At 44.1% G+C, this 16207-nt stretch overlaps 1 protein-coding gene across 1 annotated transcript in view; it reads right to left on the reverse strand.

Annotated features, from left to right (window-relative positions):
• T265_06568 (hypothetical protein) overlaps positions 1-16207 on the reverse strand; it is a gene marked incomplete at both ends in the record, with an annotated part of 39373 nt that overhangs the window by 13257 nt on the left and 9909 nt on the right. Inside the window, 3 exons of the mRNA XM_009171871.1 lie at positions 10535-10696; positions 12907-12978; positions 13020-13338. Of these exons, the coding sequence (XP_009170135.1) occupies positions 10535-10696; positions 12907-12978; positions 13020-13338 (553 nt within the window). The remainder of the gene's footprint in view (positions 1-10534; positions 10697-12906; positions 12979-13019; positions 13339-16207) is intronic.

Genomic DNA, 16207 nt, shown 5'->3' on the forward strand with positions numbered 1-16207 from the left:
TGTGACGAGCAGATGCTGCACGCAAAACCGATGCATGACGAACGGAGTCACCAGTCCTAAGTGCTGGGCCTATAAGTTATATATATAAGTTGTATATATATATATATATATATATATAGTTATATATATATATATATATATATGAGTTCATTGTCTTTCTGACTGTCTAAATGGCAAATTCGGATATCAACCCTTTTGAATAAATGGGACATGCGTACGTTGCAAAAAACAGGTTGTTTCTGGTTGGAAGGGTGTGCTTAGTGCCGAGAGGCTTAACGAATGAACATCGGTCAAAGGTTGACATTTTAATTGCTGACCGTGAAAATACGAACCCGTTCACTACACTTGTGCAGTTGGCTAATTTGACTTATCGTTGTTGCTGTGACCAACTGGTGATAAAATTAGGCAAATTGGCACCGCGTGACCAGTCAACTTTGTTAGCGCCAATGATGGTTTCATGCATCCAGAGAGTGGATTTTCAAAGTCACAAAAACTACGGCAGTGAGCAGTTGATGAAATACTACAGTGGCTTTGAAGGAAGATTGATCAAAACGAACTCACACATTTTAAGACAGAAACCTATCTGCGAAACCAGCGACAAGACTGTAGACTAACTTATGAACAATATACAGGATAACCTAGAGTTTTCCAAGGCGCACCACAGTGGTAATGAGAAAGTCGGATTACGCTGAATATACCAAGCTAGTACACCAGAGAAAGAGCTGTGCTCAAACCCTGTTCAAGAGGGCGGATACACACTACAGCACCACTGAAATAAGGAAGAAGGAAGAGAACCACTCATTAAAAGTATTCCAGAACAACGGATATCCAGGGAATTTTATCGAGAAAAGCTTGAAGAAGACATCTCGACAAAAGTGGCAGCAAAAACAAGTGACCAGGTGGGTAGTTCTGCCTTACATCTAGAATATATCTGAGCTCAGAGCCAGACTGCTAGCTCAAAATGACATTCCCGTAGTCCACAAACTGAACTCCAATTTATGGAAGTTGACCTCGAAACCGAAAACAAAACAAAACCGAAGACATGTCAAATGAACTGCAATAAGTTCTACCTTGAGCAAACTGGGAGGGAATTACGCACACGATAAGAGAATACTACGCGGCCGTCTGGACGAAAGATGCTCTATCCTTGATACCTAGACCGAGAAGCCTGGTGGGTCTGGAAAGCCCATGAAACGGAAGCTAGAAATGCTGGAGCTGTCTAGAGGTTGGTCCAATCGATTTAGATAACAAAACTCGTCGGCAAATCACCAAAGACCACAACAAATCCCAGCCATCAAGAAAAGAACATTTGCACACTTGGAGAAAAGACTTCGAGCAACAATTCACTTGGCCACTTGCCAGTTCCTATCCGAACTGCCGGTCTGCAACAGAAATGTGGATAGCGAAGACGGAACCTCCTTCAGCCTTAGAAGTGTATGAATGCATTTCCTTATTCAAGATTTGTGGAGCTTTTCGTCATACGGCAATCCAATAGTTTTGTCTAGATATGGCGGTGAATACATCAGCTAGTAACTGTCTAAATTTTCTGCCTATATTGGGAAAACAGACGGTCCAAGACAGTTCGGGTGAGTGGAGAATGATGCTTCTTTAAAGAGTGGTCGAACTGAGTAGTGTCACCTGTGTCAATCTGACTTTTCGGTGTAACAAGGCTTTTAGTGCCACCGATTCCTCGCTGTCCTAGGACGGTGAGCATCGAGTGGGCATAGGATGCATCAAACACATTTTCACATCGTCAGTTGTTAAAACAGCGCCATACGTGCGTGAGACCTGCAAAGGTTCGATCGACTCTGTCAGCCAGCCCGTTATTCTAACAAACAGTGAATGTCGCAGAAGTTCCTGAGAATACTTCGATACTCAAGTCCACGCTGAGTGAATGAGGAACTCCCACATCCCAAAAAGGTGGTGTCTGACACAGATGCCAATGTCTCCACTGCTACTCAACTTCGTCACCGACAAAATAATGAGCCTACCGTTGGAAGATCTTCGAAATCCCCATGTTCGAAACACTGTCGGCCAGTAGTTTGCAAACTTCGTCCCAATCTTTGAAGAACAGAAAACGCAGGCGCTAGTGGATAGACGAACCATCATCAAAACATACTTCGGTAGAATCTTCGCAGCCATAAACTACTTCAGAATGTGTAATATGTGGAAATTCACCTCGGTGGTAATATTTACTCTAACGAAAAAGTGTTCGGAGACCAACCTGGCAAGATTACTCACACACGGGCATTATTGAAGTATGCATCCCGTCGTGTTACCAGATAGGTTTTCAGAGTAGTGGAAATGTAGGACAGCATTTGGTTTTGAACTAAAATAATTGGATAAACCCGAGAACGTATACACACCAGTTCGCCAAAGTGTGTCTAATGATCGACGGTAAACAGGGATAGTACGGATACAGTTGAAAGCCCCTGATTCATTTAGTCGCAATTCTGACTCAAGACTTGGCAAGTATTGGGCCCTTCATGAAAGGCGATGAAAATTGAGGGAATCGACTTACACATTCGATAGTAGTCGAGTTGCCGAATTTAGCGGCTGGTCATAACAGGCGGCATATTATTAGGCGAATTCATTATCTGAAAAGTCCAGGTTGATGAGCGCATGGTTCTCAAGTCAAGAGGGTGCAATTTTTAGCAGAAAAGTAATGAGACCGAATAACACCCTTGTGCTGAGTCCCAACACAGTCGAAAAGAATGGTGTGGATGAGCTTTTCGGAAACGGTCACATCTCTCTCATATAACACCGGGTCAAGCGCCAAGCCGACAATTAGCGACTTACTATATTCTACTTTGGGATCAACAGTTAGCTAGGACAAACGATCTGACCACTCAAAAGCAATCGGGTTTCCTAGTCACGCTAACAAAAGACGGCACAAGTGACAGTAGACTGAGATCTGTTTTGCCAAGCGGCGAATCGATTGCGGCTAATGTGTGGAAAGCTAACTAAATGAAGAAAGCATCACAAAACGCAAGAATGGGGGAACGAAGATTTGAGCGAATTACAAGGAAAGCCTCTGTCACCGAAACCAAGTCAGCGGTTCGGCTTTTCATCCTTAGGGGTGGGTTTTTCATACTTAAAGGAACATAATGCCCAGTTCGCATCTGAGAAGTGCCTTGCAAATCCGAGGGCTTCGAAAAACAGTCAAATAACATGAAGGGCGCAAGACCTAGTCTGTGATTGTGGTTCGAATCTCTCCTAATTGCTGTTTCTTCCTGTGTACCGTGCTTCAGTACAGATTGAAAAATATACAGAACAGCGTCTCTCTAGCAGAAGTGCATCAGTTTGACGATAGATTAACGGATCGATTGAAATAACGCGCATACAGGCACCGCTAGCTGGGCAATAGCCACATTTGAATATATGCATTTGCAGGCTTTGATTTTGCACGCTGGTGCATCTCGTGGCCGTTAAGCACCTACTGGTATACATGCACGGTGTATAGTTTTTAGTAGTATGACTTTTTGGACCCGTCAGGTAGATATACAGACGTACACGGATGTGTTTAGCTGACTCTCACTAGTAGGTAATCACTAGTTTTCGGATAACGTGACAGTAAGCGATGGTTGCATAAAAAATCAGAAAATACATGTATTGACTGGTGTAAACGTAGGTAACTCCAGTATGTTTTTAAACGGAGCACGGGTGCCGTTTAGTTAGTGAGGTGAAAAAAAGGAGCTCTCATAAGAGGCCCACTAGTCACACAATGCTCTTATTTGCAAAACATTTAAGAGTAAAGTAAAACTTTTTGCACCAAAATGTTACACCTTGTTGCCTATGTGCTAAAACTAAGGACCGTTTTAATCTACTCTCATATTTCTGCAACTTAGCGAATTTCATTGTCCACTGAAACAATCATACCTCTGGCGGAAAAGTCTTGTGGAATAAGTTCCCAGCGTCGCTGAGACCCCAGGATGTCTAAATGGGACTCAAAAGCCTGGACGGTAGTCTGAACCCAGTTGACTGATTGCTTTAGTCCATCAGGGGCACATCATAGCTTTCGAAAATCCCACTCTATTGTACGAATACTGAGCACACTCTCACAAGCTGCTCCCGACTAAGCCCCGTTCCATCCCCAGAGGGACCGCTTGTTCCCCGCCCCACGAACCTTTTCATTAGGTTGATGAAAAAACAACCCTCAAGAAAGCCAGAAAAGTCCGCTTCCACTACTTACCGAAACACATCCATTTTGGTCGAAATAGTCGCGGAAATTGACAACAGTCTAGCTATAGACAGAAATACTTTGAAAACACCGAATTCGGTGTTACTGATTGTCTGGAATGCGCATTAATGATGCTAATGAATAAGCATAAACAAGAGTTATTCAGCGGTTCCTCCGCTACCACCTTCTTTCCTCAACCTTAAACTATCACCGTCCATGTTAGAAAAAATATTTCATTGTGCTAATGAGTGAAGCTGGAAAAACTAATGGAACGTGCATTAGCTAGTATGATAAGTGACATGGCCGTTGATAAGAGGATGGAAATCACTAGTTACTTACTCATCAAAGTCATCACATCGTGACCTCCGTGTGAGAACGTGAGGATATATCCTTTGCAACAATCACTAGTGGTGAGATGACGAAACTGTCAAACTTCTCGCAAATACCCTCACGACGCCCTTAGGTGATAAGGAGACCCCCCAGGTGCGCAATACTGTCCCCGATGAAGAAAAATAGGTTAACCTTTGAACACGCCTCAAACAGGCAGGGGGGTCGTATGGGCTGTCTACATTTTTTAACGTACGGAGAAAAAGGAACGTATAGTTGTAACTATCAGTCCAGATGTGACAACGCATTTCGAGGAATAAGACGTCCATACCTACTGGAGGCAAATGAAGGTCACCTAGCCGGTCAAATGGGTAGGTCCCCCACTGATATTATTCAAGTACTTAGAACCAGTAAGAAAACGATTTTTGGAACCTTTACGTTAAGTAAAAGCACGAGAAGTACATGGAAGAAAAGGTTACATGATCGATCTTTTCATTCTTCAAGAAAACTAATAACTAAATAATTCGGTTGAATTCCATGGTTGCTTTAAGTCCAAACAACCTTATCAAGTCATTTCGAGACTCCATGCAACTGCCGAGTGGAACACCAGACCAGCTGAAGAGTCTGTTTGTACTGGTTTGGAGTGATTTTGTCAGAACCCGAATTTACATATTAGGGTTCGTATTCATCTCAGGGGATACCTCAAACAATTCATCTTGTGTTGGTAAACGGACCTGGAGTATTTCTACAGTCAGGTCACTGGGACGGTGGCAAATTAAAGTCACGTGTAGACAGGCTACAGATATCAATAGTCATTGCGTCCATATATTCTCAAGGAACTCTGCACAACCACATGGCATTCCTATCTTCGCATCCCGGTACAGAGATGATGGGAGAGTAACGAGAACGCTCCGCTGAAATTGAGGTTGTGTGGTCTGTGTCGCGGAAGGCGGAAATTTTCGGGAGGATAGTAAGAAACAGCAAAACTGGTTTTCACTCTGCATAGCAAGGTGTGTCCTTTTAACCACCCATCATCTGTCAGCAGAAGCATGCACCGGTTTGTAAGTTGTTCGCGCTACCGCGGTGAAACAGGTGGCATACTGAAATGCTGATACAGCCACACCAATGCTCTCGCTTCCTCCATCAATTCCTGTAGGATCACGGTTTTCACTGCTCAATGATTACAGGAGTAATCGAATAGACGCGGATGAATCATAAGTAAACCACCATCGTTAGAGTCATAATAGGATGTACGGATGTAAGTCGTTAATGTGAAGAAAGCAAGAGAACTTCGATAGGGAATAACGTGTCCGGTGGAGCCATTTTCTCGGAAACCCACAGATGATGAAAGGGAGAACAACGGAGCAATATGTAGGTAACATCACCGAAATTTCCATCACAGGTATCTCCAGCTGGTCATAATTTATCCTATTTAGTGGGTGATTGTTGCAATTATTGAATCGTCGCATCACAAAAACCAGGGTAATTGTTGTGCAAAAAATATCGCCAATAGCAGCTTATTATGGTCAGTGAAGTACACAGGCCTAGTTTCTAGGAACTAGCTTTAGGACACACGTGACCAAGAGAAACGGCTCACGCACTGAAAGTGAAACTCAATGTTGGGTGAAGGCGGGTGAAAACTCACGCTCAGTACACCTGACCAATTATTGAGCGAAGGTAACGAGAATACTGCTGACAACCGATAGGACAAATCAGGTGGCCCCAAAATCAATAGACAGGAAGAGGAGCTTGAGAATGAGAGACAAAATGGTTTTCTATTAAAATATCCTAAGAGTGATCAAAAGTCTTCTGAAAAAAGGATGGACAAAACCAGATAGGACAACCCGTTTTTCACCACGTGGTTGCAGATTTCAAAACTCCCGACAAATTTGCCACGCGCCTGACCAGGCAGCCACAGCTACTGTTCACAAGGTGAGGGTATATGGTCCAGTCAATGTATGATATGTACACAGTGAAACAACGCTACAACAGCTATGGGTGTTTTTAGCATTGGCTGGATCAGAGTCCACAATCCCCTCACATCTAGGTAAATAACTTGGCATGTCTTCACTCCAAGAACTGTATGTCACATACCTCCACTATTACAGATGCGTAACATCATATGGCGCACCACTGCTAATTAGCCACACTGCAGATCAGCCACCCGAAGCTCAAATAAAGTGTTCTATTTCTATACAATAGGGTGTAGCTTGGAATAGCCCTTGAGATTGATGAGAATCTTATGATCCCCAAGGTTGATGTAGTGGCTGTACAGTGCTTCACAGCTTTACATCCTAAGTTGTCTTCAGTTTATACGGAGAAGTTACGAATCAAACTGCACGGGCATAGACCCATAACCAGTTATTATGTTGTCTTCAACACGGTGGACGTGAGAGGGAGAGAACAGGATTGGTGATGAATGGTTGCGGGACCTATAGAATCTTGCGTTCATATCAGTCCCCCTTAAACAATCCTCCACTTGTTCTGACGCAAATCTTGTCCTGGCGAATCTAAGAAGGGAACGAATGAACTCGAGTTTCGTTCTCAACAGGGCTAATCAGTAGTGCGTATCCCTAGCCGTGTTGAGAGTTGACCTCGGACATATGACATGCAAAGTGAGCGTGGTACAGCTGTTATACCAGCACACGCTTGACGCACCTGAAGTATCACGTTTTGGAGCGTTGTCTCTTGGAAATCTCTCTGAAGTGTCAACACGTCGAGCGACTAACCAGTAACTGTCCTGATTATGTCAACCGATTGATCAGTGTGCTAGCACACCCCAGTCAGGTAGCGTCACGGACGTCTGAAATTTAAGTAATTTTTATCAGCTGCAGGCCGTGGCGACAAGTGTTAAATTCTCCATTCAAGTGACCCTTTTTGGAACAGTTATCCACGCATCCAAGCGTGAACTCATGCAAAAAATACACCAGGACTGCTCAACCGACAGTTATGAGAATGGAGAATAGTATGAGTAACCGACACGAGTACCCTGGGCAAGTAATGAACCCCACCTTTTCTCAAAAATTTCATCACGCACTATGAGCTTATATTTCCAGGCCTGTGGAAACAAGTCGCCCAGCAGAAGTAATAGGCGGCAGGAATAAATTTGGCGAAAATAGCGCGGAAAACTAAGATTATCGAATGGCTAAAAGAGATACGTGCACTTCACAGAGATTCCACATCAGACTATACTAATGAGAAGAAGCAAGCCATTCTTCGTGAGGAAAGTATGCAAAACCACGTAAGGCAGCGCAACAGTGCTCTGGAACCAAGCAAAAATAACATACCTTGATAAGCTCAAGGCAAAAACAAATATTAAATTGCGTATCATCAACGGAGGTACACACTCACCGGTTTCTAAAACATCCATAAAAACCGAAGAACACACGCACAACGTCACCGGTAAATTTTCTGGTTCAACATGTAAACTGGAATAATTCTGCTAAGCAATTCACTAGTGACCATGTGTAAATCAGTGTTTTTCGTTGGAACGCAGAAGGCACTCTGAGTAGGGGTCACGCAGGTAAATAAGTTCATGTGTTGGCTGAAAAACCGGTAAAAAGTTAAGAATCTTGAGGGTTGGACACAAAGAAAAGCTGGCACGTAGCTGGTTTCGTGTTAAGCCGCCTAAAATCTGTTGTCATAAACGAGAATTGAGATCGGACAGCCACAGTGCCCAATCAAATCCCAAAGCATCAATAGGGTAGATGGGAATCGTTATCGCTTCGGTATGCATGACATAGATACTATTTTCAGTTTTATGCATCAGGTTATCACTACGGGCAATCGTACAAACAACACTAGTGAGCTCTGGTCTCGCTCAGCGTAACACCCTTTCGGCGTCTACTTAGCGGGATACCAGAATGAAGCAACAGAGCTAAGATACTGTCAGGTTGCTCAGACAGGAGCGGTTGAAATACCGAAGTTGGGTTCGAACCACGGACCCTCCGGTCAGTAAGTTCGCGCCTCAACCACTGAGAAATCTTGAGCTAAACAGTGAAGAAAAAGGCAACGCTACCAACAAAAACCCTGAACAGAGACCAGAGAGTCGTTCGGTTTGTTTTTCTGAAGTGAACTCAAATGTCCAAGTTTTTCATATCAAACTGAGTAGACATCTCAGAAACGTGAGGTCAACGCTTGTCTTGTGTGATTGTGCAATTTATCTCGTCCGAAAACACCAAACGGAGGTATAAAGATGGCGTAGCACCAACCTGTTGTCTCATCCCATGCTTACTGATATTGACGGATTTCTTCACTTTAAGTTTTAACTGATTCTCTAAGACTATGAGCACTGTTTACGCAAAACTATATGCTCACTATTCGTAAAGGAAGATCCAAATGAATCTCATCAGGCGGGCGCATTACTCGGGTTTTGTCAAACTCAGGCTCCAGTTGAGCATCCAACTGTAAGCAACGGAACACTCATTTGCAAAATGAGAAATTCAGGTAAATTCACTTGAGTTTCCAACTGAGGACAAACTAGTTTGCAAATGAGTGTATTTTGCGAATTGCGTATAGTCTGGAGTTCAGGGGAATATAAGGAAACCCGAGGAATGCACCTGCCTAATGAGTCCGAATAGAAACAAAATCGGTCGCGGGATGTCGAGAAGTTTTCAGCAACCTTAAACGTACTGTGTTCCGCCAACAATAGCTATGCTCGCTATTGTTCCAGTGTCATGGCCCATTAGCGTGTTCTATAACTCTTTATCCAAAGGCGATTAATCACATTTAAGTTACTGGGACTTGTAGACCGTGTACCTGAATTGCGGCTTAGACCAAAAGACGTTCGAAGGGAGGCGTACTACACAAACTGGCGTAGAATTTGATTCTCGAAAATATTTCCAGCATTTTTAGTTCAATTTCTTGCTTCCCGTCAACAGCACCCATTGGAAGAGAAAAGTTCTGGTGGGTGCCTTTTGCAAGCAGAGATCACTATATCCATAGTCACACCACAGCTCCCTTTATGGCAAATATCACCCCCACAGTATTCGTATTTGGGGGGTGAGTGACTGTCTACTAAGACCTATTATTGCACCCCGAACGTCGACAGTATACTGGCGACGGTGGTAGAGAATCTTCGAACAGTCTATGTATTTCAGGGCAGTACGATAGCGCTGATTTGAAATACAGAACCATCGGTCTGCTTGTTCGTGGTCCCGGACATCATCTGCAGCTCGGGACCTAGAAGCATGGACTTAATTCCAGATAGAATGGCGATATCCTCAACGCCGCTTGGATTGTCTTTGAGTCATAGGAGAAACCCAAGGGCAAAGTAAAGGTTAATACTAATTAGTTGATAGTCAGGGATGGCTTAAGGCAACCTGGACATGAATTCAATACACTGGTGGGATGGATCGGATGGATCGTCCAGTTGTAACATCCTTCTGGTGCCTAGTTGCCATGCCACCCGAAGGAAGCACGAGGGTTGGGATACTGCCAGGTTGCCCAAGCCTAGACAAGGGAAGTCGGAAGGCAGAGGTAGGGCTCGAACCACGGACCTTCGCGCTCTGACCACTTGAGCCATCTCGCCCCCAATATACTGGTAGTCTAGTTGGTAGCCGTAAATCCACCAATCGTTGCAAATGTTACCGTCTGTGACCCCTAGAAGCTTATTGGCGAAACTGACCCAAGTATTTCGCACCTAAACTACGCTGGAGCGCAACTACCTATCCATCTAAGGAGAGGAAAATTGGTCGACAGAAGTCAACAACGACAACAATTTGTATTATTAATTGATTCACGTAGGTTCCGGCTTTTTCAGCAAAGCAGCAGCTTGTGTATTGTGTGAGGTGTATCTAGTGCAGTAAACTTGCTTTTCCTATAATGACGGCACCGTTTATGCTCGGAACCCATACAACCTTCTGTAAACTTATATTTCTGAATGACATCGTCCCTGACGCGCCACATGTAGACACCGAAGAACCTAAGAACCTAAGACACCGTTAGAACTAGCACCAGTAGATGCAGTCGGAAGGCACATAGCGCTAACCTACAGTTAAGCGAAAGCAACCCAACGAGTGGACTTACCAGCCACCACTTTGGTTTCAACGGTCCTCTGCCAGCTTTCTCGGAGTGGAAGCGAGTAGGGTCTTCACTAGGGTTGTAATCCTTGTCGGAAGGGGTGATATCACCGATGTCAATCACAACGACCTCACGGGCCGATAATTCTTTGGGGGATAATTGATGCGCCTGAAGGAAAGAGCGGTATCAAGTAGTGCGTTCCGTATAGGACATGATTCATCACATCCACCCATCGACATTACATCAACGACCGAAAAATGATAGTACACATATTTATGTACGTAATGCATGCAGTGTTACGGACATAGCAATTGACGAGGAGAGCGCACTCGAACATGGAGCTTGGCTAAACTGTTTGCGGTTGAAAGAACTTTTCAAAGTAAACGCGCAGCTTAGAAGCGTCCGGCTTAGAATAACATTCATTGCACTTAAGAGACTTCTCACCAGATTACCAACCGACACTATTGTCAGAAACAGCAGTAAAGGTGGTTACAGTGATGCATTACTGCAAAAAACAGGGCTTCTCAAAATGACTAGGGGGTAGGGAAGAATGGATAGGGAAAGGACCTGGTGCTAGCCTACCGAACGCTCACTCAGACGATTTGGACAGAAATCAAGGGCAAGGATAGGGGTGATATGGGTTAGTCGTCATGTCTTAAAACATATCTGGAGGACCAAGAGGCCCACCAGCAGCATCAACAATTTTCACGTCACCTGTCCTGTTGTTTGTGCTATGCTGGACCGGCCACAGATAACAAAACTCGTTCCGGTGGATGATGACTCGACATGTGACACACGACAGACACACATACGGTGCTGGGTGCCCTTCGCTGTACAGCTAAACGCCTGTGTGAGGGTTTCTAGAATGCCAAAAGACTTAAGACTCCCAACGAGAATCAGGTGAAAATTATCCAGCCAGCGAAAAGCAACAGATGGCTTCAGAAAAGTTACCTCACATTTAAACAAGCGTTTGAGCAACAGTCGTTAGAGGATGCATTTGGTGGTACGAAAGACCTACGGTAGTACTTAATGAACGGCCGAATAAAACAGAGCAGCGCACTAAATGCGCACCAAATCTGAAAAACGACGTGTTCATGACGCAGTACAGTAACTAAACATTTGTCGCACCCACATGTATTTCGCGAGCATCCCGTTTGAAAACTAGCCCTGCATTATCATGACAACTGCTCGCAAAATCAGGGGGGTGCGTGTACTAGTACAAACCAAAAACTGCGCAGTACCATCATTAGTACAGCAACACTGCATCGTCCGGCCAATTTATTCAAAAAAAAATCACTTTGCGAGGACAAACAAAATCGGAACGCAGGAATGTCAAATAACACAGACACTCAGTCGGCCAAGTACAGGCATGCAACCAACGGTAAAAACGTAATGGTAATAGAGAAGTGTAAAAGAGGAACGTCAAAAGCGGTCTATGTGTGACAGCAGACCAACGGTGGCCAGTTAAGGACTATCAAAATAATTCAACTGTTAGGTATCCAGTCGCCATAAGTACTACAAATTTCAAACAGAAGGACTGTGCCATTGAATTAGTTGGAAACTACGTCATCAGCTAACCTCGTATGAGATTCAAATGCACACACAAGGTAGCGCAGCTCAATGGGATATCGCTATGCCAGGATGAGTTCCAGTTTCTCCGTGGAAAGAAGGATCTTAGAAATTGGTATCATTGTTCATCAGGCAACATTACTGAATCAAATGGTCAAATGATAAAATCAGGTACAGTACGCAGAACTGGAATCAGTTGATGATTTAGTGTGTTTCGGGTTAACCAGTTACGTACGAAATCGACTGTATGGTCACACTGACAAAGTTATCCCTTCCAGAAGCCACCTGAAAGAACTCGCCGGAAACTGACTCTTCTTGAAGGGATTTTATCATTGAAAGGTGTCTCAAGAAATAAACCATAAGCGGCCTACTTTGATAGATGTTGTTAGGCAGTGAAGCATCGGTGTTGAACACTTCCATGCTGTAGATGATGCTGCTGCTGTTGTTCCCGCGGGATGTCAATGTAGCTGAAAGCCTTCTAAAATGTTGAAAAAATATCGCACTTCCTTGCATGCTTTACCGGATTCGATTGTGGTTCACGAGATATCTCAAGAGTGCTGTGCAACTCCTTCACTAGACAGGTAAGGTAAGACGGCTCCAGAGGATTTCCAGGCAGTCATAACTTGCTACAGACGTATCATGAAGTAAAAGCACCCATTTAGTGGTAAGCCATCTACCAGAGATAAACAGTAAACCGGTGTCCATTTGAAATATGCGAGCTGTAGTTTCAGCTTGTGTGCTAGACCAAAAATAAGGAGCACAAAAATGTTCAAAAGTGAATACGAGATAAACAGGACTAATTAACTCACGTTCTGAAGAGTTATGTCTGATGAATGCAAAGACTCAATCATTATACTAAAGGACTCCTTCATGAAGTTATTCTGAAACAAGAGTGATAAGTGAATGCAGAATAACATCACACCGTCAATATAGTCCGACAATATGGATAAGCGTTCCATGCCTCCTCAGTGAGTATGAGAGCTGAAGTGGGGGCAAAAGTGCGAACAATGCCTGGGACTTTCTGGGATAGGTAGTAGTACTTGTGAGTATACTGCCCGGTCGTGTAGTGAGGATCACCATTTAAAAGAGGTGGATTTGGTGGAAACACCTCGGTGTCAAAAGGTTCGTTTTTCAAAATCTCTACACCATCACCTCCACCAGTCTCCGACTTGGACGCCTCGGCGACGGCATACAGCTGGGCGATTTGGTATTCTTCCACGGTCAGCGGTAAGATGATTTGGCTACAAAAATGAATCAAATAACGAAAATTAGTAATGGGAAAGGCTAAAGGACATCCGGCTGTGTAACGAACCAGTTGAAATTTTGCAACTTCCCTATGCCTAGAGTTTGACACTTGAGCCTGGGTAACTTGGTATCAAATTCCGTTTTGATGATGCTTGTAGTGGAGCAGTGTTGTCGTTCGATTTTGTAAACCTTAACTGGGTCCTACAGGACATGCTGTGAGAGAATCCATGCCAGCACATGTGGGATTGATTAATTATGCCAAATCATGTTTGCAGCCTCGCTGCCTACAGACCGGTCTTTAAACGACCAGCTTAATCTTAATTTCGCACTCCCCAGCTGAAGAACTGTGTAACAACTAGCCACCAGGGTGGTATACTCACCTGATCTCGTTGGTACTGTGGTTGGCTGCCGAACAAAGACTTGCGAGAAAAGTTAAGACAAAGACGTTTGTATGATCTGAATGCATTTGAACGTGCGTATGGACCATTGAGATGTTTGGCACCTGAGCTAGCTGTTCGGAAACGCTGTTAGGAGTTAGTATGTGCAGTAGTATAGAGAAATAAATAACTTCAACTGCGTGTGAGCTTTTTCGGGTGAGGTAAATCCAAACACAACGGCCGGTCGAGAGAGTATCTACAGAATTCTTCCTGAGTTGAGGAGAACATATGCTGAGGCAACACGTCCCCTTGTCTTGCTACCTGTGAAAAAGAGCAGAGTTGCCTTCCTTTGATGAAACACGCACCGTGGTCGATAAACGCCATAACGCTACTATAGGTTAGTGCTCTACTGGTATTAAACTAGTACGAACCTTACGAAAGAACAAAATGACTGCGCAAAAAAACACGAAAAAGTCCTATGCGAACTCGACACCGATTAGAGCAGCCTCCTTCAGAACTCCACTCACAAAACAACGAATGATGCTTTATCAAATCAAAAACAATAAGCGTGTTCTCTTAGTGGCGAAAATGTGTCGTAATTACTGTATACACTTTGTCCTGGGATTTCACATTTATCTCATTATGTTTAATATGCCAACAGCTACTAGCTTCCCCGTAACGTTGACTCAGTAATGGGCTAGATTTATGAGATGAGACAAATGATGCTCTTAGGACCTGTAATACGGTTTAATGCCTCGCTTTTGCCAGCATGACTAGGTCGAGAGACCTTCAAACCTAGTCGATTGATGCTGGATTTATACATTTTTCAACTGTAGCAAACTGTGCAAACAGCCATGCAGAAGATGGTTCATTTGGATGTTTTCTTTCTTGTCGATTCTTACTAAGACTCAGATGATTGATCCCGACAAGACACGTCAGGGAACTAATCGAGTTGAAAACAATGTTTTTTACACTTCGCGATGGTGCAGTTGTAGGCTTTACCACACAAAGCTACCCAGCAGTTAACCGCTGCATGGCTATTATGGAACCCACATTTGCCCTAGTATCAAAGGATAATTCAGTCAAAAATCAGTGAATATCGTAATGCCCGGTACAGACGATCACAGAGAACTTCAGAGCTGTTCACGAAACAGCCAAAATGGATGAACGTGTCTCTGAGAAAATCGACGTAATCTTCAGAATCCCCTTGACCCAAAATGCAACCACTCGTGCCAAGTTTGCCTGTGTGGTAAATGATCATTCTGTAACCACGTGGCTGGCCCACAAGCTTGAGAGTAGACGTATCACCATCATCATAATCATCGTCATTTTATTTTCGTCACCATTAGAGACAGAAACATCAGTGTTGAAACAAATGCCTCAGTGTCATACAACCAGAGTTTAGTTAATTATCCTTGAAGCCTTAAAGTAGAAAGAAAAGTGGGTGAGGGAGGTGACGTGATGCTGGTCCATTGCAAGCATTCTGGGGAACTCAACCAGGCAATTTGGGAAGTAACATCCGGAACTTCACTGATATTGACCAGCCACCACTTCCTGCAATTTCTCCCCCATCCTGGAAGGCGGACCGCACCAACATCTAAGCTCTTCGTTTTCTCTTTCACATCCTTCTGCCAGGTCACGGGTTGTCCACGACGCGGCTTGCGCCGTTCGGAAGGAGACACGCAGAACAAACATGGCTGAGTCACCATAGTCGATGGTGCTGGATTTTTTCCGAGACTGAAGTATCCACCGCACAAACAAAGACATGTTTTCCAATTATCCCGTTACGAACCATTTGACGCCATTTGACACCAGCAACGCTTCTGGGGCGTCGGTGGTAAAAAAAAACTGAACATGCTTCACATCTGTCCATACGGGCCATCTTTCGCAACCATACATCGATACATTGCTTACTGTAGTCTGGTGAACACGACCCCTGAGACTCAGTGATATACCATTTTGAGGCAACGAAGGACATCAACATCATCATCATCATCATCGACAGCATGACATCAGTGTTCAACACCGATGCTTCACTGCCGTACAACCATGACTTATTTGAAAGCCTTATTGTAAAGAAAAGAATAAAGGTGGATGGGGGAGGAACTTAGTGCTAGCTTAACACAATCATTCCGACGTGCCTACACCTCCAGACATTCACTCAGTCAATCTGGATAGAAACTGAAAACAAGAACGCCACTGACATCGGTTGGCAGCCATATCTTGTAGTGTCTCCAACCAGGCACAGTGAGGATCACGCGGTCCCCATCCTGGAAGGCGAGCAGCACCGACTGCACCCAAGCGTTTCGTGATCTCCTTCATACTCCTCTGCCAAGTCAAGGGTTGGCCACCTCTCTGTTTACGCCACTCCGAATTGGGCATGGAAAACAGTACTCTCTTCGGCAAACGATGGTCCGGCATACGTAACACATGTCCCAACCAACGCAGCTTCTGGTGCTGGACACATTCTTCAATGGAAGTACCCGTT

This window comes from Opisthorchis viverrini, assembly GCF_000715545.1.
Source record: "Opisthorchis viverrini unplaced genomic scaffold opera_v5_138, whole genome shotgun sequence".
NCBI lineage: Eukaryota > Metazoa > Platyhelminthes > Trematoda > Opisthorchiida > Opisthorchiidae > Opisthorchis > Opisthorchis viverrini.